General features: G+C 40.0%; 1 protein-coding gene across 2 annotated transcripts in view; it reads right to left on the bottom strand.

Annotated features, from left to right (window-relative positions):
* Positions 1–1,674: 1,674 nt before the first annotated feature.
* The window catches only part of tada1 (transcriptional adaptor 1), a 54,066-nt gene continuing 30,908 nt past the window's right edge, over positions 1,675–24,832 (bottom strand). The window contains exon 8 of one of the 2 annotated variants that reach the window (XM_048539138.2): positions 1,675–2,713. In XM_048539138.2, coding sequence (XP_048395095.2) covers positions 2,564–2,713 — 150 coding nt within the window. In that variant the 3' untranslated portion in view covers positions 1,675–2,563. The remainder of the gene's footprint in view (positions 2,714–24,832) is intronic. The other variant, XM_059647768.1, reaches the window with a different exon arrangement.

Below are 24,832 nucleotides of genomic sequence, written 5' to 3'. Positions count from 1 at the left end.
TGCCATCTTTTACCTCAACTCCATCTTCCTGCATTTGCCCTGTATCCCTTAATATTCGCATACCCAAAAATCAAAAACTCTAATTTGAAGTTACTCACCAAATAAGAATTCAAAGCTTTCCTAGATGGAGAATTCCAGATTCACAGCCCTTTGAGTTACTGCACAATGCCAGATCTAAAGCAGCCTGTCCCCTAGGTTACAGACATGCCTAGCTTAGACACAAAGAATAATCATGACATAAAAATAAGCTAATAAAAAGCAGCACCTATTAATTAGATAGTGAACCACAATGACGTCACTGGAAAAGTAGTCCAGAACCCCAAACCAATGCTCATCCTGAGCAGATAAAATTTAAATGCAATTAATTAGTAACTCTTGAAAATAAAAGTAGTCTCACTAATGGTGACGAATGACAACTGTCATCAATTGCCTTAAAAACCCATCACGTTCACTACTGTCCCTAGCTGGTCTGGCCTACACACGACTCCAGACCTTTAGCAATGTGGTTGTCTTTTAACTGCCAACTAATGTGCCTAATAGTTGAAGGGAAATGAGAGATGAGTGACAAATGCCCAAATCCTACGGAAGACTTTTTAAAAATTTCCTTCTCTGCACTAAATTGCCAATTGCAACAAATGTCCAATTTTACCATCTTGTTAATGAAGCACGTTTTCACGATCACTCAATGCTCCATATTTTCTGGAACAGAGGCAGAAGTGGGGTCAAGGGGAGTACATGCCTTGTGACTGAAAAAGCATTCCAAAGGGAAATATAGAGGGATTTGTGCTTTGATAGGTCCTTTGGAGAAGGCAAAGATGGTAAATATGGAGTTACCTAGCGAAGATTTAAGATAAGAAATATTCATGCATCTAGGAAAGCTGAAGGGTACTCTCACATTAGGTTAGGAATCAGGAGTGGCAAAGTATCCAAAGGGGTGTCAAGCATCCAATAAGTTGACACAAGATTGTGCCATTTTTGGATTTTCAATCAGAGGAAAAACGAAGAATGGTCTCAATGAACATTGCAAAAATCAAAACTGTTCTTCTCAGTGCCATAACTTGACAAGTTGTATTATAATAACTATTACCTGTTAGCCCAAAGGTTAATACTGAATACTAAAGTATTTCCTGAATTATCGACAACGTTCCCAACATTTGTGAAGCAATACAGTTCTATAGAAGGTTTAAGAAAGGGCAAGCATACATTTGACTAAGGTAGCATAATCTGTTCACCCACAACTCAGAGCAATTTGAGTAGGTGAAATTATTATATCAGGAAGTGAATTAACAGGTTGGAAATAACTATATTTTAAGAAATGTGCGGAAGAACTTTTAAGACATGAACTAATCTAGAGATCAACCTCTTTATAATTCAGCATATCAAATCATCAGAACATGCATTCAAAACAAAAAAGATTGCAAAGATACATGTTTTCTAAACTGTATGCATCATGGATAAGCTTTTTAGACTGGATCATTTTTGAAAAAGTCTGTTTTGTGGTTATGCGGTTCAAATTCAGAGAAGAAAGTTGGGAAGTTTTACAACATCACTTAAGGATTTTTGATTTTGGTATATTTAAATTTCACTGAATGAACACTTGTGGTTTTGCACAGATGCCAAAAATATTTAAAAAAAATACATACTAGTCTATCCAAGAAAAGACATTAGTATTAATACTGATCAACTGTAATCAATTTATTGTATAAAAATAAAATTTTCGCAGTGTTATTATACTGTGTTGGCAATCTTGAACCTCAAGCCATTCTGCCTATTGAATGAGATATCTATACTCAGTTGAAGTGTTTATGAAAAACTACCAATGAATAAAGACGAATCTGAAACTTAGTACCAAGGTTTCATCTGTAGACAGGTATTAGACAAAAGTGAGAAACCATGCAAGCCTTCAAATTATGGTGTGGAATATTCAGTACAAACCCTTGCTCAAAGCAGTCTGTTTGAAATTCCATCCCATACTTTACAAGAGGAGCAAATGTTAACCAGTTTATTTTAGATACATCCACACCTCTGATGTAACAGCAAGAATCTCAGAAAATCTGTACATGAATATCATGCTCACTAACTTCAAGGCAGTACACTTTAAAAGCAGACAGAAAGATATTTAAACTGGCCTCTGATGTTTGCAGGTAAACCTTAGCAATGTACATATCTTAATTGACGGATAAACCAACTTCTATGAGAATTATGAAGACTTTGAAAAAATTGTCGCAATTTACATACTTCACAACATATTGCCAATGAGGCTTCTCACCATAATGAAAACAAAATGCTGGGTATGCTGGAAATCGGAAGCAAGCACAGAAAATGCTGGAGAAACTCAGCAGGGAGAAAGAGTCATATTGGACTCAAAACATTAACTATGTCTCTCTCAGAGATGCTGCCAGATCTGTGTTTGTCTCAAACTTCTCAACACTGCAGACTCTGATTGGCGATGACAGGCACGGACAATAGTTTGAGGAGAAATCAGATTTGATGCAATGATTACTGCATTCATTCACAGTGGGAGCAATACATGTTCTGATCACCAGCATTTGGCCCAAACCAGTCAACAAACAAGTCCCTCCTTGACTGCTAGCCTCTGACGGTGGATCTTATCCTGCTCCAATTCTTCATGACTAGGATGCCAGAGTCTTGCTAGTACTCTTTCAATATTCAAGGCATAGACTGTGTGGACTGGAATCACTTCCCTGTGCACCTGCAAAGAAAAAACATACAGTAAACAGAAAGGAAATTAATGACAGATAATAAATTAGAATATTTCAAATTTTGAACAGATTTTATGGTATCATATAGTAACTCCTTACATTTCCAAGTTGGGTCTAAGAACTGTCCTCAAAAACTTTAAAAAGGTGAACAAGCAAGGTGCCAAATATAGTTGAGTATTAGAGAACAGGCAGTAATTTTCTGGGCCTCCTTTTGATGTTATCTCGAGATTAGTTAAACTTTTTTATACTTTTAAACTTTCATGCTTGTCTCTTAAGAGAATCAAAGAAAGTAATATCTATCCACCCAGTTAGTTTCCCACCATTTAACGGTTGCTCGGGTATTACTGAATAGTTGCGTTCCTGTGCGATCTCATGCTGTACAGAATCACGCTAGAGAAAATCACTACAGAAAAATTACTCTGTAAAAGATCACCATGGAAAATTGCAATACCCATACAACAGCAAGCTTATGTTATCCAAACAACGATCACTAATTTGTCAATCGCGTCATAGCCAATTTGTGTTGATGAAACATGCATAATAACTGAATTACCTGTATTACCAACTCCATCAGGTAAATTTAATTATATGTTTAAGATTATTAATATAAACCTTTTAAGGCATTTTAAAATTCATCTGTTTGGACATGCAATGATACACATGCAGGACAGGAATTTGAAACTAAACATTCTAGTACAGAGGTTGGGACACTCCATTGTGCCATAAGATGACCACATTAAGCATTTATGATAACAAAAGTAGGAAAAGCATTATAGGAAAATGGAGACAGTTGGAACTGCAGATGCTGGAGAATCTGAGATCACAAGGTCTCGGGCTGGACGAACACAGCAAGTCACGCAGCATCAGAGGAGCAGGAAAGCCGACATTTTGGGCCTAGGCCCGAAACATCAGTTTTCCTGCTCCGATGATGCTGCTTGGCCTGCTGTGCTCATCCAGCTTTACACCTTGTTATAGAAAAATGGAAACAGGGTTATGCCATTTCGTCCTTGGATCTGCTTCATCATTTGACCATGGCTGATCTGTTGCATCTCAACCTCATTTAGTTGTCTTTGGTCCAGATCCCTCAATGCCCAGCAAAAATACATCAAATCTCAGTTTTGATAGCTTAATATCTTTCTAATTTTTTTTGGTTATGAATTGAGAAAAGAACAGTTTTACAACAAAGGGCTGAAGAAAGAACTGTTATACTTTTAAAAAGCAAGTGACAACTAATTTTGGGTTGTATTTACACTGTTCCTTTGCAAGCTGTCAGGGAAGGTGCAAGAGGAGGCTGGGGTGTGTACACAAAGTGAGATTTGGCTGGCAACAAGTTGCTGATGGGTTTATAGAATTGTGACAGGGGTAGCAGATTTAATACACAGATGAGGAAAAATTACTACTCTCAAAGGGTGTCAGTTTCTAGCCACACCCAAATGCTCCGATTGTTCCATCATCTTTTTCATGACAAAGTGCTCCTGAATAAGCACAGCATGGAGGCTCAGCGGTTAGCATGGCTGCCTCACAGTGCCAGGGACCCAGGTTTGATTCCACCAGAAGGTGAGTGTCTGTGTGGAGTTTGCACATGTGATTCTGCTGGGTGCTCTGGTTTCCTCCCACAGTCCAAAGATGTGCGAGTTAGATTGATTGACCATGCTAAATTGCCCAGTGTCCAGGGATACACAGGGTAGGTTGACCATGGGAAATGCAGGACGACAGAGATGGGATGGGTTTGGGTGGGATGCTTTTCAGCAGGTCAGTGCAGACTTGATGAGCTGAATGGCCTCTTTCTACAGGGATTCTACAACAATGCTCCTGAATGACGTAGCTATAAATTTAAGATCATTTCCTCTGGCTCTTAATTCCTCACTGTTTTTCCATACTGGCCTTATCAAGTGTGTTTAACATCTTACTGACTTTGATCAACTCTCTCCTCAATATTTCTATACTCAACAGAACACAAGCTAGGCCTACAACAACATCTCTTTGTAACGGAATCCTCTAAGATCCAGAAACATTTTGGTAAATATTTGCTGCACTTCTTTCAAAACCAATATATCATTTTCTCAGGTGGAGTGCTCAAACTTGAACATGGTAATCCGTTTCCAAAATTGCTACACAACTGCATTGACATACAGAGGGATCTGGGCGCACAGGTTCACAGATCCCTGAAAGTGGCAAGACAGATGGATAAGGTAGTCAAGAAGGCATACAGTGCCCTTGCCTTCATCAGCCAAGCCACTGAATATAAAAAAAAAGTGTGCAAGTTACGTTACTGCTATATAAAACTTCGGCCACATTTGGAATATCACATGCAGTTCTGTCATCACACTACCAGAAGGACGTGGAAGCTTTGGGGAAGATGCAGAGGAAGTTTAACAGGAAATTGCTTGGTCTGGAGGGGTTTAGGCAGGAGAGGTTGAATAAACTTGGATTGTTTTCACTGGAAAGATGAAGGGTGAGGGGTGGCCTGATAGAAGTCTGCAAAATTATGAGAAGCATAGATACGATGGATGGTCAGAGGTTTCTTCACAGAGGGGAAAAGTCAACTCCAAGAGAGCACAGGCTCATGGTTAGGGAGGGAAAATTTAGCGAAGTAGTACAGGGAAAATTTTACACAGAGTGGTGGTTGCCTGGAACACACTGCCAGTGGAAGTCGTAGAAACAGGCACATTGGTGGCATTTCAGGTGTATCTTGACAGACACATGACCGGGAGGAGAACAGAGGGATAGAAACAGTATATGGGCAATAAGTACTGGGTCTAAGTAAGGATTAGAATTGGTGCAGGCTTGATGGTCTGAAAGGCATGCTCCTGTGCAGTATTGTTCTTTATAAATCAAATTACTCATTTTTGTTCTAAAAATTGAAGACTTGTCAAAAAATCATCAGTGATAAGAGAGCTGACATTCTCTGAAATGATGCCAACTTGCTTCCTAATATGTTTTGAAGATATAACTGATGTGTCAGATTTCTGAATTCAGCTTATAGTATATAAGATGTCTGTTGCAAAGCTACTAGGCATTCTGAAACACTAACGACTCCTACAGAACAAATAATGAATTTGGATCCAAAAGAGATTTGAGTGCATATTTAATTGAGAGACACCAATCGAATGGTCAACAGACCAGCTTCCCTCAAAGCGGTAAAATTCTTATCGAAAGTGTTAGTGGGTGGTAGGAGTAACATTGGGGTTACTGATGTAACAAGTCTTATGGAACCATTTTTTATACACAAAATCTAATTGCCTATTAGTCATCCCAATTATTCCTGTAAATGATATAAATTGTTTGAAACTTGCCCACCCAAAGATAGATTTTTTCATTAACATCAAATTATCAACTGTGTTTGTAAGTACACAGACATAAATTAGTGCGACCTTAATTATTTCAGTTCTCTCCCTTAACCCATAAAACATTTTTAATTGAACTAACATTTATATAATCCTCAAATGAGTTTGCAATATCTCAGGGTATCCAGCAACTTGCACTAGAGGCAGCATTTTGTACAGCGCAGTATCAAACAATGCATATCATTCTCAGAGTCAGGCCAATAATTGATTTTTTTTCTCATTTAGATTAACCAATTGTTAGGGCTAGACAGAGGTGCTACCATTGTCCCATCTGTCCTAGGAAAGGTGATGATGAACCACGGCATGTGTGATGTAGCTACACACACAATGGAGTTAGATAGCAAGTTCCAGCATTCTGACCCAGCAATGTTGAAGCAACATAATTAGGGCTTCAAGCTAGGATGCTGACTTGGAGGTGGCATTCCCTTGTCCTTCTAGGTAGTAGCTCACAGGACTGAAAGGTGCTGCTGGCAGGGGCTTTGAGAGTTTACGCAGAGCTTCTTGAAGTTTGTACATTGCTGCCACAATGCACCAATGATGAAAATGTGAATATTTAAAAGAGTACTTGGATGTCAAAACTGGCTCCTTTATTCTGGACAGTGTCAAGTGCTCCAACACGCTCACGACTTTAACCTTGGCGATAAAGTGAAACGGGTCTAAGAAATTAGGCAGTAGTGGAACACAACACAATACAAGGTATATTTTGTGTGATGAACTGTGACAGATTGACGGATGTAACAGATGTCTTGCCAACTTCTACAAGCCAACTCTGGCAACATTGTGCGTTAGGAGTAAATAGTGTTGATACTGAGCCATGCTTCAAAATGAACAAAAAGTCACTTACTAGAATATATGCTGTGCCCATGTTAACTTCAGTGCTTCCGCAGTACTTCCAGCTGGTGTTCAACATGAACAATTATGTATCCATCAACTGAGAGAGGCTGTGGTACTAAGCAGCAAAAGGCTTTGTTTCCCACATATAACCTGTTCTCAAGAAACTTCATGGGGTCCACAGCCTATGCTGAAAGCTTCAAAGACAATGGTAGGCCTTTCACCAGAAAAAGCAGCCATACTGGTGGGGGTAGAACCTAGTCAAGGATGGAGATGTCTCCAATGATGGCTAAAAAGGTACGACTCAGAGAGCATGATTATATCAGATTGTGCTCAAGTCGTTTGTGTGACACTTCTTGCTAACATCTGGGACCTGTGAGAGGAGGACCAGGTTACATATATTTGCTGTGCCCAGTACCTAGATCAATGACAGCCTATCTTAAGATTTTATCCATTTAGTTTCAGAGCAGGTCAATACCACTGTGAATCTTACCAGGCTACTTCAGATGGCAGAAACAAATTAAGCAGTTTGCTGTGGATCTGCAGTTGCATAATAGCTAGGACAGATGAAGTCTTTCCAGAAAGGACATTAGTAAACCAGATGGGAATTTTTAACAATCCATTCGCTTCATAGTCACCAGCTGATTCTAGTTAATTAAATAAATCAGGAATACAAGCAGCATTTAAATTTCCAGCTTTCCCCTGAATTTAGGAAAGATCATTAAATCTAAGCCTCTGCATCAACTGTACACTTATATAATTAATATGTCCGTGTAACCTTTGATTTGAAAAGTTCATTCGGGTTTATTTAGCATGTTCCAACATTTAATTGTTATGGCCGTGAGCTGTCTTCTTGTCTTAGAGATTTATATTTGAACCAACAATCTCTTCAGCTACTATTCCACAGCTCTTTACAGCCAATGAAGTGTTGTTGAAATGCAGTCACTGTTGTAAAGCAGTAATGAGCATGGACACAAAACCATTTTGAGATTCCCTCTGTCCTGTTAATCTGAAAATCTAAATCGAGTTTGAGATGACACATGATCACCTCCACCGAAACACTAGGAACAGCAAATTTATCTTTGATCCCTGCCACAAACCCCATTTGACTCTATTCACAACTTCAACATTCTATTCAACCTAGAATGGAGCTTCTGAACAGTCATCCATTCCATAATATTATAGAATTCTAAACAGATTCATTTTGGTGGGAAGAACATGAACAGGCAATATAAACTAAGGGTTGCGTTCTAAAGTGGTGCAGGAGCAAAGATATCTGGATGCATATGTGCATTAATAATTAAAGATGTCAGGTTTAAAAAAATGCATACGCTATTATTATAATGAGTACAGGATACCTTATGTGGACTGGATTGCTTGCTTTGTTGCATTAGAGTGTAATTGGGATTTAGTGAAACAGGAAGTTAGATGAAAGAGGGAGGAGATGATCAGTCCCTCATTTTCTTTCATTGACATGAAAGAGCCAAAATACTCACCAAAGGTCTTAGGGAATTTGGGGCATTAGGGGAAAGAGAAGCCAATAGGACAGGAGACTCTGGGATCAGAAACAGTGAAAACGTGACATCACAAGAGAAGCTGTAAGTTAATAGGTTGGTAAGTAATTATTAATTTGAACAGCTTTTCAGAATGCTTTGAGATTGAAGGTGAATTGGAGAAATGTCTTAGATTAAAAACTAAAATCCTGTGGAAATTGAAAAAATACAAATTAAAATAATTTAGAGATGCAGGACCAGGCATCAAAACTTCTGGAGAAGGGTCCTGAAACGTTAACCCTGATTTTTTTTCCTTCACAGATGCTGCCAGACCTGCTGAGATTTTCCAGCAACTTTGTTTTTGTACTATCCAAATGGTGTATACCACGAGAGGGAAAAGCTCCACTTCATAGACAAAAAAAAAGCTATTAACTACTGAATGGATCAGGGACAGCATAAAATTAAAAGGAAGGGCTTACAAAAAATGCAAGAGCAGCACATATCCTGCTGTATGGGAAAGATACAAAGGCCAACGAAAGGCTAGTAAATGGGTTTATGAAAAAAACGTGGCAGGGACATCAAATTCAATTTTTAAAAATGGTTAAATAAAGGGAAAGTGGGTGGTCAGGAGCAATGTTGACCCAGTAAAGTGGCATCATCACTGATTATGGGGAAATGGCAGACATGCTGAATAATTACTTTGCCTCACCATTTACAGTTGGAAAGGAGGATATCTTGTCAGATGTCCCAAAGAAATTCATGGTAAATCAAGATGTGGAGGGGCCGGTGTTGGGCCGGGGTGGACAAGGTCAGAAGTCAGATGACACCAACAGGTTTATTTGACATTGCAAGCATTTGATGCATTGCTCCTTCATCAGAAGAAGTGACAGAGAAGCACACAGACACAGAATTTATGGGCAGGAAGATCAAAAGATCACACAAATGGTATCAGTGGAGTGTCAACAGGCTGAATAATAACTCTCTTCACCTGATCAAGCGTGTCAGACAGCGTGAGTAAAATGTCAATAGCTCAATAACAAGGGAATGAATGACCTATAATCCAATTAAATGCGGCAGAGAGATAATTACAAACAATTAAAAATAAGGTGGTGCTGGAGACAAACCAAATGAGTGGAGTAACATGACAGATATAAGAGACACATAGCGAATTTTGAGAAGATTTGTAGCTCACGTTGAGGTTCTGGATGTGAGTTTGCTCGCTGAGCTGGAAGGTTCGTTTTCAGATGTTTCGTCACCATTCTAGGTAACATCATCGGTGGACCTCCGGTGAAGCACTGGTGTAATGTCCCACTTTCTATTTATCTGTTTAGGTTTCCTTGGGTTGGTGATGTCATTTCCGAACGTCATTTACAAAATCACCTTGCAAGAACTGTGACAAACACTACATTGGACAAACAGGCAGAAAGCTAGCCACCAGGATACATAAACATCAACTAGCCACAAAACGACATGACCCACTTTCACTGGCATCCTTACATACAGATGAGGAAGGACACCACTTTGATTGGGACAACACATCCATCCTAGGACAAGCCAAACAGAGACACGCACGAGAATTCCTAGAAGCATGGCATTCCAACCGGAACTCCATCAACAAACACATTGATTAGGAGCCAATCTACCATCCCCTGAGAAAAAGAACAGGAAATGACATCACCAACCCAAGGAAACCTAACCAGATAAATAGAAAGCAGGACATAACACCAGCGCTTCACCGGAGGCTCACTGATGACGTTACCTAGAATGGTGACGAAATGTCTGAAAACTAACCTTCCAGCTCAGCGAGCAAACTCACATCCATAAGAGTCACATGCTAAGGGTCTAACCAAAGTAATGAGTAATCCAAAACTGCACAAACTAATTAAGGTAGAGAGATCACAGCAATTTATCAAGGTGACAATGTCAAAACAGGACAGTAAGGAAGATTTTACAGATTCGGAACAGTGCGGTGGAGTCACATGTAGTGCGACATGAACCCAAGATCACGGTTGAGGTTGTCTTCATGGGCTGTCATACAGAACAGAATGGACTACTGCAGAGAGGCATACTGATGACTGAACAAACAGTAACATTACAGACTGAAGATTTCAAAATCATGAAAGCTTTGGATATAGTAGACAAGGAAACCTTTTCACCATGCCAGTGGCATGAGCCTGGAATGCATTTCCTGGATAAGTGATAAAAGCAAGTTCATCAAGACATTCAAAAGGGCATTAAGTGATTATTTGAAAAGAAACAATATGCAGGGGTACAGGGAAAATGAAAAAGGTTGGCATTAAGTCCTAATGCTCATTTAGAGAACTGGTGTGGATGCAATGGGCCAATGGCCTCTTTTACTACGGTAACATTTCTGCACACCATTTACTTCATTCTAACATTGTGTCCACCTCCATTCATCTGCTCAAAGCTTTCCTCACGTCTTTGCTTGCTTCAGGGTCAGCTGGTCTCCTGGTTAGCCTACAATTCCCCCTAAACTTCAGCTTATACAAATCTCTGCCTGCAGCCTATCCTGTCTATTGTAACATGGTCCTAGTTATTAACCATCCTCAGTTCCTATGCAGATAGGACTACAGACTAAATGCTGTTTTATAAATCTAAAACAACTTTATTGTTTTGTTAAACCAGTCATACATCAACTAGACAACTCTGGATGCTTCTGATTTTTATCCACCCCAACACACGAAACCGGAGTCTGTTCTTTAGTCTCCGAGTTTTGGAAATTTATGAGAAACCTCTTCACCACTGTTTCTCAAGTCTTTCCTTTCAGCTCACTTCTTCTAACAAGTTTTTTAGTCGCTGGTTCAAGTTTCTCATTCATTCTGGTGAACGTATGATTGAACTTTGAGGTGATTATTTGCATTGATGGTGTGCTACAAATGCAAGTTGTTGAAATTCTTAACACAGTGTTTGCCTCATGTATACACAGCTCAAAAGCTCCAGTTCCTCTCCAATGCACAAACATCATTCTTAGTTTGGTATCCTGTAAATTGAATCTAAGAACTAAAGATACTGTGGTAGCTATTGACAAGAGGCCAAAATTTGTTAGAGAATCTGAACCAGTGCTGTTCCAAAACCTATTATTTTCACCAAGTCTTGCAAAGATCTGAGATGGTGCAAAAACACAATGGGGATAATAAACTTGTGTTTGTGAAAAAAATATGCGCATGAAAATGTTTCCTTTCTCTTTGAAGCCTGTCTGTTATGTGAATGCTTTGGAAGACCGCAAGATAATTGAAGAGTTGCTGCATTTCTTCATACAGGAAATTTGTCAGCAAGAAAATGTCTTTATTCTTCTAAATAGTAGATCACTATTGCCAAGAGTCTCTCATCCAGAAGCTATAACTATTGGGAAATGTGAGTAAATTACAGTGAACATTTACAGGACTACCCACTCAGCAACAATGCCAAAAAGTTGTTGCAAGATCTGTGTAGACAGAGACAGAGTTCCATTTCTTAACCAATGTGGCTTTTTTTCCCCAGAGCTGAACAGTGTTAAACTCTGGGCCTTATTATACTTTTGACAGAGGCAGAGATCTAGTGCAAAAAGTAATTTGATTATTAATGAATGAGAAAAACAGACGCAGTTTTACTGTAAATTAAGGTGTGAAAGGGAGGAATAGGCCCTCTCTATGGAACCAATTACATAAACAAAACAAGGTTGTGCGAGAGAGGAGACAATGTATAAAAATGGAAAATAGTAACTTCAGAAACTGATTGCATTATGTCTAAGTTCAATATTGAAACCTCAAGGCTGTAAAGTGCCGAAGTGGAAAACCAGGTGTGCAAGCTGGAGGCTGTCCTTTGTTGGAACATTGCAAGAGTGTCACGACAGAAATGTTAGCATGAGACCAAAGTGGTTCATTGAAACGGCAAGCAACTGGGAGGTCAGGGTCAGTTCCATAGATAGAATAGATGTATTCCACAAAGCAATCACCCAATCTCTGTTTCATCTTGCTAAAGTAAAGGAGACCGCAGAATGAGCAGCGAATACAGTGGACGAGTGTAACAACTTAGGATGCCTGACTGGAAAGGAACATTGTTATTTCTTGAATACCAAAACAGAGCCACTATGTACACAGTCTAGTCCAAGGCCAGGACAGACAGTTCTGAAGGTACATCCCTGGGTCTGCTTTCTTGTTTTTTCTTAAAAAAAAAGAGAATCAGCCTGCTCAGGGATGTCAGCCATACCTGAAGGTGGTGGGACTTGAACTTGAAGTCTCCCAGCTGAGAGATAGGGTGCTACCACTGTGCGACAAAGGCCTCTTGGGACTGCTACATAAAAGTCTCAGGTGATGAGTTCCAGCTAGGCAGGCCATTGCCAATCAATGAGGGAATGCATTCTCAACAGGGTCAACCAGGGGATTAATTAGTGATTCCCTATGGACCTTGTAGTGTTTACACATCCACACCACCCCCACTTCAAAATCCAAGAGGTTCCCTTCGATTTCTTGCATTGTTCTGCCCACAACCCCATTCCTGGCGTTTTCTGGGGCTGGTTGGTGGGGTAGGGGTTTGCATCAGTAGGCGTAAGTCTCTTTTGTGAAGACCGACGAGGCACTGCAGAGGGATCACCCCTGGTGGCAACCTCTGACTGACTCCCAACTCCTCACAGTACTCAGGAGTGGCTGTCAAGTTTTTAGTGGCAGAGCTACAGTATAGCGTGTCTGTTGAAACAGTCACTTCTGGGAGGTGGTTGATGTGCTTTTTGTAGTTAACTCCCTAGTTTTAACTGTGTACGAAATTGGCCCTTTTTTTTATAAAGGATAACACTCAGAATCCATGACAAGCCATCAATGAAGTTCCTTTTGTGGACTATACACAGTCAGAGTCATACAGAACATATCTAATGGTTTAAAAGCTCTGATTGGTCTGAGTCCATCATGGCCCCTATTTTTGAGCTTCTGGTTTTAATTCAACCTTGTTGCCCAAGTTAGGGAAAGTCAGGAAAGCCTATTCCAAAGCAGTTGGCCTATTAATAGTTTCAGCAGTTGAAGCGGAAATGTGTACACTTTGTTTCCTATGACACTGTAGTTTACTATGTCATGGTATTTTTGAATACCTGGATTGCCAACTTTGCCAGGCCATTTGAGGACTGGTGATAGGACTTCATCTGAATGTGCCTTACCCAAGTTGTTTTCATAACACTCAAACTTTGTCCATGGAGCTCACCCCGACCTCCCAGTTGCTTGCTGCTTCAATAAACCACTTTGGTCTCAAGCTAACATTTCTGTTGTGACACTCTTGCAATGTTCGAACAAAGCACAGCCTCCAGCTCTCACACCTCATTTTCCACTTGGGCACTGTACAGGCTTGAGGTCTCAATATTTAACTTAGACATAATTTAAATGGAATTCTGTTGTCTGTTACAAGGAGCTCAGGTATATCATGCATACTAAAAGATTGATGGAATTTCTCTGCAGTTTTCTGAGAGATAGTAGAGGCCATTTGGTACACATTAGTCTAGTTTGAATGGACACTGGTGATAATCATGAACGCAGAGCCCATAAATGGGCCTGGGAAATCTACATGTACTTTCCCCCAGGTTCTCCACAGCGAGTCCAAAGGGCACCATGAGGCTGCTGATGGAGTTTTCTGGTTTTACCGCATTGCTCCATCAGGTTTTTGATGTCAGTGTCTATGCAAAGCCACCAAACATAGCCTCCTGCAAGCATTTTCATTTTAGATCTTCCTGGATGGCCATCGCGCAAGTGCTAAAGTATTGGCCACTGGCCTGCAAGCAGGACTGCTATTTGGGTTCCCCACAAGATAATGCCAACTTCTATGCTCAATTTTTAAGATATATGTTTCAACTTGACCAAACACACCTTTGTAGGATGACATGACATAGCTTCATCAACTTTTGAATCCAAGCCTGGTATTGGCAGGTATTGAATTTAGGATGGACATTTTGCCAAAGTATTGTTTCATCTTTGGAGGTGATAGCTGCTGCTGGGTAACAGGAGGCAGCTCAAGGGATCTGCACCTGCTTTATGTTTCCCTGGACGGCATTCCAAGGTATATACATAAGCACAGAATTGTTGAGCCCAGTTTTGGATCCAGGCTGATGCAATGTGAAGAACTGCCCTTTTTTCCCTTGAAGATTTGATATCTGTTATTCTGGTGTAATGCTGACTATAGACATACTGGTGGAATGTTTTCACTGTGAATACCATGGGCAAACTACCTTTCTCAATCTAGGTATACTCCCTTTCTGCCTTTGCCAGGGTTCGAGATGTGTACACAACTGGACATTCTGTGCCACTGTCCTAAAAGTGTGATAATACCGCCCCTACTGCACAGCGGGAGATAATGTAAGTACAATGAATGTTCGCAGGAGGTCATAATGAGCTAATTTATTTGCAGACAGTAGCTGCTGCTTGACATTTGCAAAGGCTTTCTTTTGTGATGACAATTTCTAATTTATTTTAGCAGAATATGGAGGGGTGCCAGTAGACTCTTCGAGTTGTTTACACTTCCCACTGTAATTTATGAGGTCCGAAAAAGATTTTGAATCTGTTGCGTTCCTCGAGTCGGAGTTCTTTTTACGTACTTCACATTCTCTTGAATAGGGCATAGTTTAGCCTTGTCAACCTCTACCCAAGGCCCATTACCTCATTTGCCTAGAACACACAAAGCTGTGGACGGTACCACGTACGTATCCCTGAAGCTCCTGAGCCATTTTTTGTTTTCACAGGGAAAGGCCAGTTCTATGGCTTTCTTGCCTGGGACAGTCAGATCTATAGACCTGTAGTCTTCTTTAAAAACATTTTCCAACCAAACTGTTCAGACGTTATAACATACTTCTGGAGCAGGTGGGACGTGAACCCGGGCCTCTGTGTCCAGGTGTAGGGATACTACCATAACAGCCCTCAGCATGGGTGTTGTAGGGGTTACCACTGAAAGGCACAAAGATTAGCACAGAATGTTACTATATCCTAAACCACTTTACAACCAACAAAATGCAATACTTTGCCAGTCTTGTACATCCTGCAGAAGGCTAGAGTCTGTGGAGTGCATATTAACTAATGTTTCTTCCCAACTGAACATTCAAGGTTTCTGACCTGTCTTTTGTCTCCAGCAGTGTGGCTGCTATCTGAAACTCCACAAAAGAGATGTTGGCAATAAATGTTGACATAAAGCATCATGAGTTTTTCCTGGTTTATTGCCAGTAGCCTTGTTGTGTGGCAGGTGACTGAAGAGAAGCTGTTATTCAGCTGAGTACCTGCAGGGGGACCTGAATCAATGGAGAGCTGCGGTATAAGTATAAACCCACTGTATCCATGGCCATGCTTCTTCTACAACACAGACTTGACAGCCTTTGGGGTGGGACAGTACTTTATCCTCTTTTCTCTAATTATGTCACCATCCTCCTTTTTGGTCTTGTTTATTCAACAAAAAAGCTTGTAGAGCTGGTATCAAATTTAGAAGGTTTTAAAGCTGAAATATCTGGAGCAAATACAAACACACATCCCTAGTTTTAATCAAATATTATGACCTCAAACCTGTATTTCGAAAATTATTCAATTGCAAAGTATATCAGGCTGTCAAACAACGTGATTGCAAAGAGTTCTATTTGAACATTAAGTCTTTGTTCAAGTTGAATATTTTTGGCCACTATAATACTGGATCACAGCTCTTCACGTTGCCTATTTCAAGCAATGTAGAAACACAGAAGAAAGGAGCAGGCCATTTGACCCCTCAAACTGCTCCACCATTTAATACGATCATGGATGATCATTGAGCTCAATACCCTAATCCTGCCCTCCCGTATCCTTTGGCCCCTTTAGCCAAAAGATAGACATCTTCCTTCTTCTGGAAAACACAATGTTTTGGCCTCAACCACTTTCTGCGGTCATGAGTTCTACAGGCTCACCATTCTTTGGGTCAAGAAATTTATCATTTTATGATACAGGGAAGATCTCTAATGAAACATCTAAGGGGGAAGCGAAGGCCTAGCAGTATTATCGATGGGCTGTTAAGCCAGAGACCTAGGTAACATTCTGGGGACCAGGGTTCAAATCCCGGCACAGCAGATGGAGGATTTTGAATTCAATAAAATATCTGAAATTAAGAATCTAATGATGACCATGAATCCATTGTCAATTGTTGGAATCTGGTTCACTGATGTCCTTTACGGAAGGACAACTGCCATCCTTACCTGGTCTGGCCTACATGTGACTCCAGTTCCACAGCAAATGTGGTTGACTCATAACTACTCTCTGGGCAATTAGGGATGGACAATAAATGCTGCCTCGCCAGCGACACCCTCATCCGGTCAATGAATTAAAAAAAAAACTCCTTTGTGTTAGGTTTAATTCCAAGCAGTGGAGTTTTTCCCCTTGTCTCTAGTTCAGATGGCTATGGAGGATATTGTTGCTACTTCTGATGTTTGCTCAATTGCTGCTGACATCAGTATTGCTAAGGATCCTTGATGCTATACTAGGTCAAATACTGCCCTGACACTTTCTCTGTAACAAGTTTAGGAGCAGAATGAATGATCATGGCAGAAATCAAACTGAGTATTAGTAAGCAGCTTATTGCTACTTAATAGCATTGTCACTGGCACCTTATTTCACTCTGTTGATGATTGAGACTATAATGGATTGGATTTGTCTTGGTTTTGTGGACAAGAGGAAATGGTGCAATTTTCTATATTGTAGCAATACAAGATCGACATTATCTGTTGAGATGTTAAACAGAGGTTCTCTGTCCAATCAACTGAAAAAGAAGAAATACGTTAGGCTATCAGTAAACATTTCCATTGGAATACAAAGTTTCATGTTGAGGATATGGAAGAAACTCAGGTTTTTCCCTCTGACTATGTGCAAAGGAAGTGAAAAATAAACAGTGTCTGATTGGTGGTCACCAAAGACATCCACAATAATTCAAATATCAGATGAACAGACGGAAGTCAGACACTTCATCAGCATTTCCCACTGACTGAAGGAAACTCAAATTGAAATTAACTTCATTCATCTCCAAGAGATAGTAGGAACTGCTGATGCTGGAGAATCTGAGATAATACGGTGTGAAGCCGGATGAACACAGCAAGCCAAGCATCAGGGGAGCAGGAAAGAAGGGTCCCAACCCGAAACGTCAAGCTTTCCTGCTCCTCTGATGCTGCTTGGCCTGCTTGTTCATCCAGCTTCACTTCGTGTTATCTCATTCATCTCCAAGTTGTTTTGCCAAAATTTCTGATTATTCAGAAACTCTCACTAACAATTGGATGCAGGGCTTCAAATGAGAACAGTTCACATCTGGCCTTTCAAATCTTTTCAAAGGACAAATAGGGGCAAGCCACCAATAAGGTAATGATTGGCCTTAAACAGTAACTAAGAAAGCAGAGGGTAATTTCCAAAGTCCTTAAGTTATTTAGAGTTCAAGCAGGTGAAGTTGAGAGCAAGGTGGAAATTGGAAGCAAAACTGATTAACTTTTTCAACTCTAGAAGAGAGATTCTGGTTCCAATTTCCACTCTGCTCTCACCTTCATCTGTCTATCTCTGCCTCATCCCTTTCTTGACATTTCCATGTCTGGGGATAAGCAAGCCAGCAACATCCATTATAAATCCACCCACTCCCACAGTTACCTTTACTATGGATCCTCACATCCTGCTTCTTGTAAAGATTCCATTCCATGCCCTCAATTTCTCCATCGAATCTACTAATAATGCCACATTCCACAGGGGTACTTCAGAAACTTCCATCTTTATCCGTAACCAAAGATTCCTTACCACCTTGGCTGACAGAGTCCTGTGCCATGTTTGACCTATTTCCTGCATTTGCTGTGAGAGGGGAGGGAAGTGGTGACAGCACAAGCACGATCCCTGGTCCTCATTTTTCACCTCACCAGCCTCCATATCCAAAGGATTATAAAAAACCATTTCTGCCACGTCCAGCAGGATGTCACTATTAGACACATATTCCACTCCACTCCCCATGTCAGCATTCCACAGTGACCACTGCCTCTGGGACACCCTGGTCCACTGCTCCACTCTCAACTCCTCAGTGCGCTCTGAAGGCACACTTTCCCATGCAATCGCTTTGTTGTTTAACTCCTCTGTCCTCACTGTGCAAGGTCCCAGGCACAGCTTCCAGGTGAAGCAATTGTCCTTTTTTGTATGGGTTGCTCTCAGCACAGCCAACCCATTTACACTTCTTGGTGGCACCCTAACTAGCATTTGTCTTTTTTTTGCCTATCCCTTTTTTCTCTCTTGCTGCCTCTGGGCACCACGTACTTTATTCAATTCTCTGCCAGCCTCACCAATGCCGCTCTTTCCCAGTTATTTTCAGTTCTGACAAAGGGTCACTCGACTTGAAAGGTTAACTCTGTTTTTCTATCGAGGTACTCCCAGACCTACTGCTTTTGTTTCAGATTTCCAGCTAGTGTAATTCTGTGGTTTTATCCTAAGAGGAGGAGCAGCCACATTCAGAACTCCAAAAAAAAATCTGCAAACCAAGACAGAAATCCGTCTTTCTCAGAGTGGAAAAGAGGCAACACTTAAGAACCTGAAAAGAAGTCCTTTCTCAAACCAAAACCTTTGTCTACTAACCAGCTCTTGAATTCAGGAGTGCCTCGATCAACATGATATCATTGCCAGAATGCAAAACTATGATAAAGGCACCACTTCCTATCCTTTAATCCAAAGAATTTGTTCCTTTCCGTCTTTTTTCTATCCAGAATATTTCTAAACTCTCCCTCTATTACAATAATGTAGGTGGACTGCAAGTCACTGTAGGTGCTAGATGTTATTGATTCCTTTGTCTCTATCCCACTTACAGGCTGCAGGCTCAGTGGTCTCCAGCAGATACAGTGTTGTAGTCAATCGTGGCGCCATAATGGGCACACATAGGGTAGTTTAATATTTGGTAATCATCCTTCCCAGAATGTCTGACAGGGTAGGACCTGGTATATCGCCATCAGCAGGGAACCACACCACCCTCAGACTGGGGTTAGTTTCTTTGGAGGAGAGGAGACTGAGTGGGATGTGATTGATGTATATAAAATTATCAGGGGGATAGACAGGAAGAAACCTTTCTCCTTGATGGAGTGATCAATGACCTGGGTACAGAGGTTTAGAAGGGATGTGAAGAAAACCTTTTTCACCTGCAAAGCGTGGGAATCTGGAACTTATGGCCTCATAGCACTGAAGAAGTATTTAGATGTACACTTACAATGCCTAGACATAAAAGGTTATGAGCAAGGCGCAGGGAATGATGTTAGAACAGATAGGGTGGTTGTTTTATTGACTGACACATATTTGATGGTCTGAAGGGCCTTCTTTCTATGCTGTGGACTTCTATGTCTCTATGACTGAAAACTATCTGTGTTATCTGTCCTATTTATGAATTCATTTGTTGGGATTTAAGGGGCATATAAGTTAAGTTTGCATATTGGTAATTAATAATTATTTTTGCCACTTCGTAAACAGTAGGCTTATGAGTCAGAGATAATGGGAACTGCAGATGCTGGAGAATCCAAGATAATAAAACGTGAGGCTGGATGAGTCATATGAGTTCTCCATTTACCAACTATATGTCCACTCGCTTAACCTATAAATATCACAACTATTTTCATTCTTCCTGCAACCTGCCTTTCCACTTATTTTTTGTGCCTCCTGCAAATATGGTTGCAGTACATTCACTTCCCGCCTCCAAGTCATTAACAAAGTACTGTAACAGTTGTGGTCCCAGCACTTATCCCTGTGGGAACCCTACTGGTCACAGATCGCAAACTTCAAAAAGAACTCTTTATTCCCAATCAATGCTTCCTCCAACACAATTCTCTATCCATGCCAATGTACTACCTTTTGTGAAGTACTTGTGGAATGCCTTCTGGAATACAACACTTCCACTGGTTCCCCTCCATCCACTCTGGTTGCAACTTCCTCAAAAAACACTCTAATAAATTAGTCAGGCACGGCACCTCTTTCATGAAGGCATGCTGACTCTGTTTGAATAAGTAATGATATTCCAAATGTTCTACTTTTTAGTTTCTTTGTAATGGATTCCAATATTTTTCCAATAATATATGTTAGGCTAATCGGCCTGCTTTTTACCTTCTGCACACCTTGTCGAGCTGCATCTCCCACCCTGCCAAACATTTTGAATGAGGATGTCATGGTGGCAATTTTCCAATCCACTAGTACTTCTCCAGAATCAAACAACTTTTGAAAAATTACAACCAAAAAATCCACCATCACTGTACCTATCTCTTTTAAGATCCTAGAATGCAAGCCATCAGGGCGAGGGGTATTATGTGCCTTTAACTGCATTTGTTTGTCTGATATTGCTTTTTTATTTGTTTGGTACTTTGTCTGTTATTTCCTCAAAGAACCCTATCAAGTTAGTCAAACATATTTTCCCTTTCAGAAAATCAATGTTGACCCTATCTGAGTAAATAGTGATTTTTCTAAGTGTACTGTTATAAATTCCTCACTAACTGATTCCAGCATTTTCATTGCGGCAGACATTAAGATAACTCTGATTTGATTTGATTTGATTATTGTCATCAGGGTAATACAACAAAATGCAAAATATAGTGTTACAGTTAACTAACGGTAACTAGCCCATAGTGGGCATCTGTTTCCTTTATTCTTGAACAGCCACACTTGCTATTTTTCAATCTGATGGAATCTTTCCAGAATCTAGGAAACTTTGGAAAGTTCAGGCCAATACATTTACTATTTCAGCAGCAATTTTATTTTATTTCAAGTCCTGGTGTGAAGTCCACCAGGGCCTGGAACCTTAGAAACCTTTTAGTTCTAATTCCATGACAACTGTAATCGTTCTAAATTCCTCTCTTCCTTTCAGTCCAATTCATAATTATTTCTGGGTTAGTTATACTGTATAGTGAAGATTGCTGCAAAATTTCTAACTCGTTAGCATTTCCTTACTTTCCCATATTCTCCAGACACTTTCACTAGAGCATCAACTTTCACTTTAATGACAGCTTTCCTTATCAAGTAGCTGCAGAAACTCGTACTCATATTTCTACCTAGCTTTCTTTTGTACACCTTATTCTTTCAGTCTTTTTTCAGTGTTCTTTATATTCTTCCAATCTTCTAACACGACAGTCATCTTTGCCAAATCATATTTTCTTTTACTTGAACACTATTCTTAATTTCCTTCATTTGGGACAATGTCATTTTCCTTTGTTTGCTCTCAATCTCTGTTCTCATACGGCAACCAATTCGCCACTCTGCCTAATGTCAGGATCTAAGTGTACTGTTACAACTTGCTTAACGATTAATTCCAGCATTTTCTTGGTAATCAATGTCAGGCCAATTGGTATGTACTTCCCTCCTTTTTCTCTCTCACTTTTCTTGAATAATAACGTGTTTCTTCCTATCCACTGGGACCACTGAAATCTATGCAACTTTGGGAGATCAACCATTCCACAGACCACTTCTAGAACCACAAGTATGAGCCTTCAGGTCGTATGGATCTTTTCAGCTTTCGGCCATTTCTTAATAAATTTTCTGAAAATAAACTAACATTGCTTAAGTTCCTGGCTGAAATTAATTTGTCCATTCCCCACTACTTCCAGTATGCTTCTCACCCTAACCCTAACCCTATCGCAACTGTTTCTATTACAATGACAGTCATTCTGTCAATCTATTTTTTCCAGTTTCCTGCCCAGGGATTAAATGTTCACTTTTGCCAGGCTTCCTTTTTTTTAAACACGTCATCTTTTACAATATATTTATATACTGCAGTTAGTTAGAAAATAGATAAGTGTAGACTATGTATTGGTCATCCTTTGGTAATACCTAAAAATGTTTCAATCCTAACCAAATGTTTTCATTTTAAGGCTCTTCTTCTAACCGAATATTATCATTAAACTCTTTAGTTAGCCGCATTATGATTCCCTTTTCATGTTCAGCTTCTGTTTTTCCAAACAGTATGAATACATTGAGAATTAAAAATAAATGCCCACCATTATACCTTTCAATCAAATTTACCAATCTACCTCATCCAATTCATCCTTCATACCTTTGTCTATGGAACTGCCTTTAGTTAATAGTATTCTAGTTTCAGTCTTTTGTTTCACTCTTAAATGCAATGTAAAATATTACGGCCAGTTTTACACTGAGATTACTTATGAAACTCCATCATGCAAAACAAAATTTAACACTAACACGCAATTTACGTATTCAGTCAAGCTCATAAATGTGGCTCATTATGGATTTCAATTTCTGAATTTCTCTGCACATATGTTTAACATTTGGGCCAAAATTTGCAGCTGCAATTATAAGAGAGTTAAATACTGGAAATCAAGGGTTGGACTTTTTTTTAATATTTAAAAATGTATTAAATGTTAACCAAATGAATTTAGCATGTGGGACATCCTGAATGGGTGGAAACACAAGGAGTGCAAAGATTTGCTTAAACCTTAAGCTAGTCAATTATCTATTACATTTACATCCACCCATTTTGATAATGATAATTCATTCAGCTTTTTTTTGTTCTAAATTTGTTCCATGCCTTTAATATGAGTGCAAACAAGGGTGCAACTACGATGGCACACTGTTCACATGGCTGTCATGTCAAACTCACAAGTTTCCATCTCTCATTTCATAACTCAATATTTCCATCTTTCATTCCTCTTAAATCTATTAAGTCTCATTTGATCACAATATCCTTGTTGTTGTCATGTTATCTATTAACATTGATAAGACAAGATGAAGTACGGCGACTGGGGGAAGCCCCTGTGGAGAATAAGTGCTAAAATCATCCTGTTGGGTCCAATAACCTGTTTGTGCATTGTAAAATTAAATGCAACAGGTCTTTCTTTCTTTATGGTTATGATGCAATCTTTTCAATTGGGCATTATAATATTGTAATACCCAATTACAAATCTTCATTGTAACTTCAATTTCTGCAAAGGTACATGCTTTGCCCTTCTTGGTAGAGCACAATAGTAACCAAATAGGTCTCCATGCACATGAAGGTATTTCCACAAATATGGTGCTGCCCTTCAAGACCAATTCTCCACCTGTGAACCTAACAAGTTAGGTGTCAGCAAGCTGCCTTGATAACAGAGCATCTTAGCTGTCCGTGACCTGTGCTTTCCAGTTGGAACACAATTCTGATCAGAAACAGGAAAAAGTCAAGCTCAGGGTCATGAGAAATAACTGCAACATCTCGACACACATCTCAGCTAAAGGAAGTTAAGATAGCTGGTAAGGAATTAAACACACCTTCTGCAGTTGCAGGAATTAATTCAACACTAACTTGTTCACATAATAACTCAAAAACGAAAAGATGTGGAAACTGAATGCAGTGAATAGTGTAACAACTAATTAAATCCGTTTGCTGTCCTTCAACAATATTGCAATCTCTAGCACGATGAGTAGGGAATGGGAGAGGGGAAAATGATCAAGAAGAACAGGATGAAGAGCACAAATAGAGGCAGGAGGTAGAATTCAAGACAGAAAAACAAATCCCAGATAATCGGACGAGGCAACTTTCTGAAAGGTAACCTCTCATCTGCTTCTCCAGAGTCTCGAGGAGACTAAAGCAGAGTTTATGCACACCTTATGATAGGATGGAGGGAAAAATAAAGAGAGAACTGGTACACTGGCAGTAAGTATCCACGATCAGGGGAAGGAGGGAATCTGGACTGCGTGACTGAACCAAATGTTAACATTGCACAGCAGAAAGCAGTGCATGACTGTATCCGGAGCAGTATGCCTTCTCTAATTTTCAGAAAAGGTCTGGTGAAGGCAGTTTTCTGATTCACCTTGGGATCAGCACAGACATTGAGTGTGTCTCAGTGCTAGAACTCTTGCTGATTTTCAATTTTTTAAAAAATCAATTCTGAATTATGAGATGGCAATGACTTGTGGGCTTTGGGTAGCTGGCAGTGAAAGGAACTGACCAGTCAAACTCTAGGCCCGAAATGTTAGCTTTTGTGCTCCTAAGATGCTACTTGGCCTGCTGTGTTCATCCAGCTCCACACTTTGTTATCTTGGAGTTCCAGCATCTGCAGTTCCCATTATCTCTGACCAAACTTCCTTGATTGCTTAAGAGGCCAGACCTGGAGGTTAATTGCAGGCTGATTCCTGATTAAAAGGATTCTGACAGACAAAGTGGCCCCAGGAAGAACACTGCATTTAAACAGATAGCAAATGTTGTCTGTAACAAGGTCAGTACCTGGGAATTGCTTCTGGCAATTCTGGGAGAGGCCCTTTGTTCAAGCAAATGGCAGGTGTTGAATGGTAATTGAGGTCTAGGGAACCATCAGTCAGTCTATTTGGGGTGGAACTGGAATTAAGGGTTTTATTCGAACTACACTGAGATAGTTCTTGGTTGTTGCTCAGATCCCTGCCTGATCTGCTACGCCAGCTTCCAGAAGCCCAAAATGTGGAAAGCTGAGTCAGAAGTATTGAGCTGGGGTAACACAGCATCAGAGGAG

This window comes from Stegostoma tigrinum, chromosome 8, assembly GCF_030684315.1.
Source record: "Stegostoma tigrinum isolate sSteTig4 chromosome 8, sSteTig4.hap1, whole genome shotgun sequence".
NCBI lineage: Eukaryota > Metazoa > Chordata > Chondrichthyes > Orectolobiformes > Stegostomatidae > Stegostoma > Stegostoma tigrinum.
This window is presented reverse-complemented; position numbering and strand designations above follow the sequence as displayed.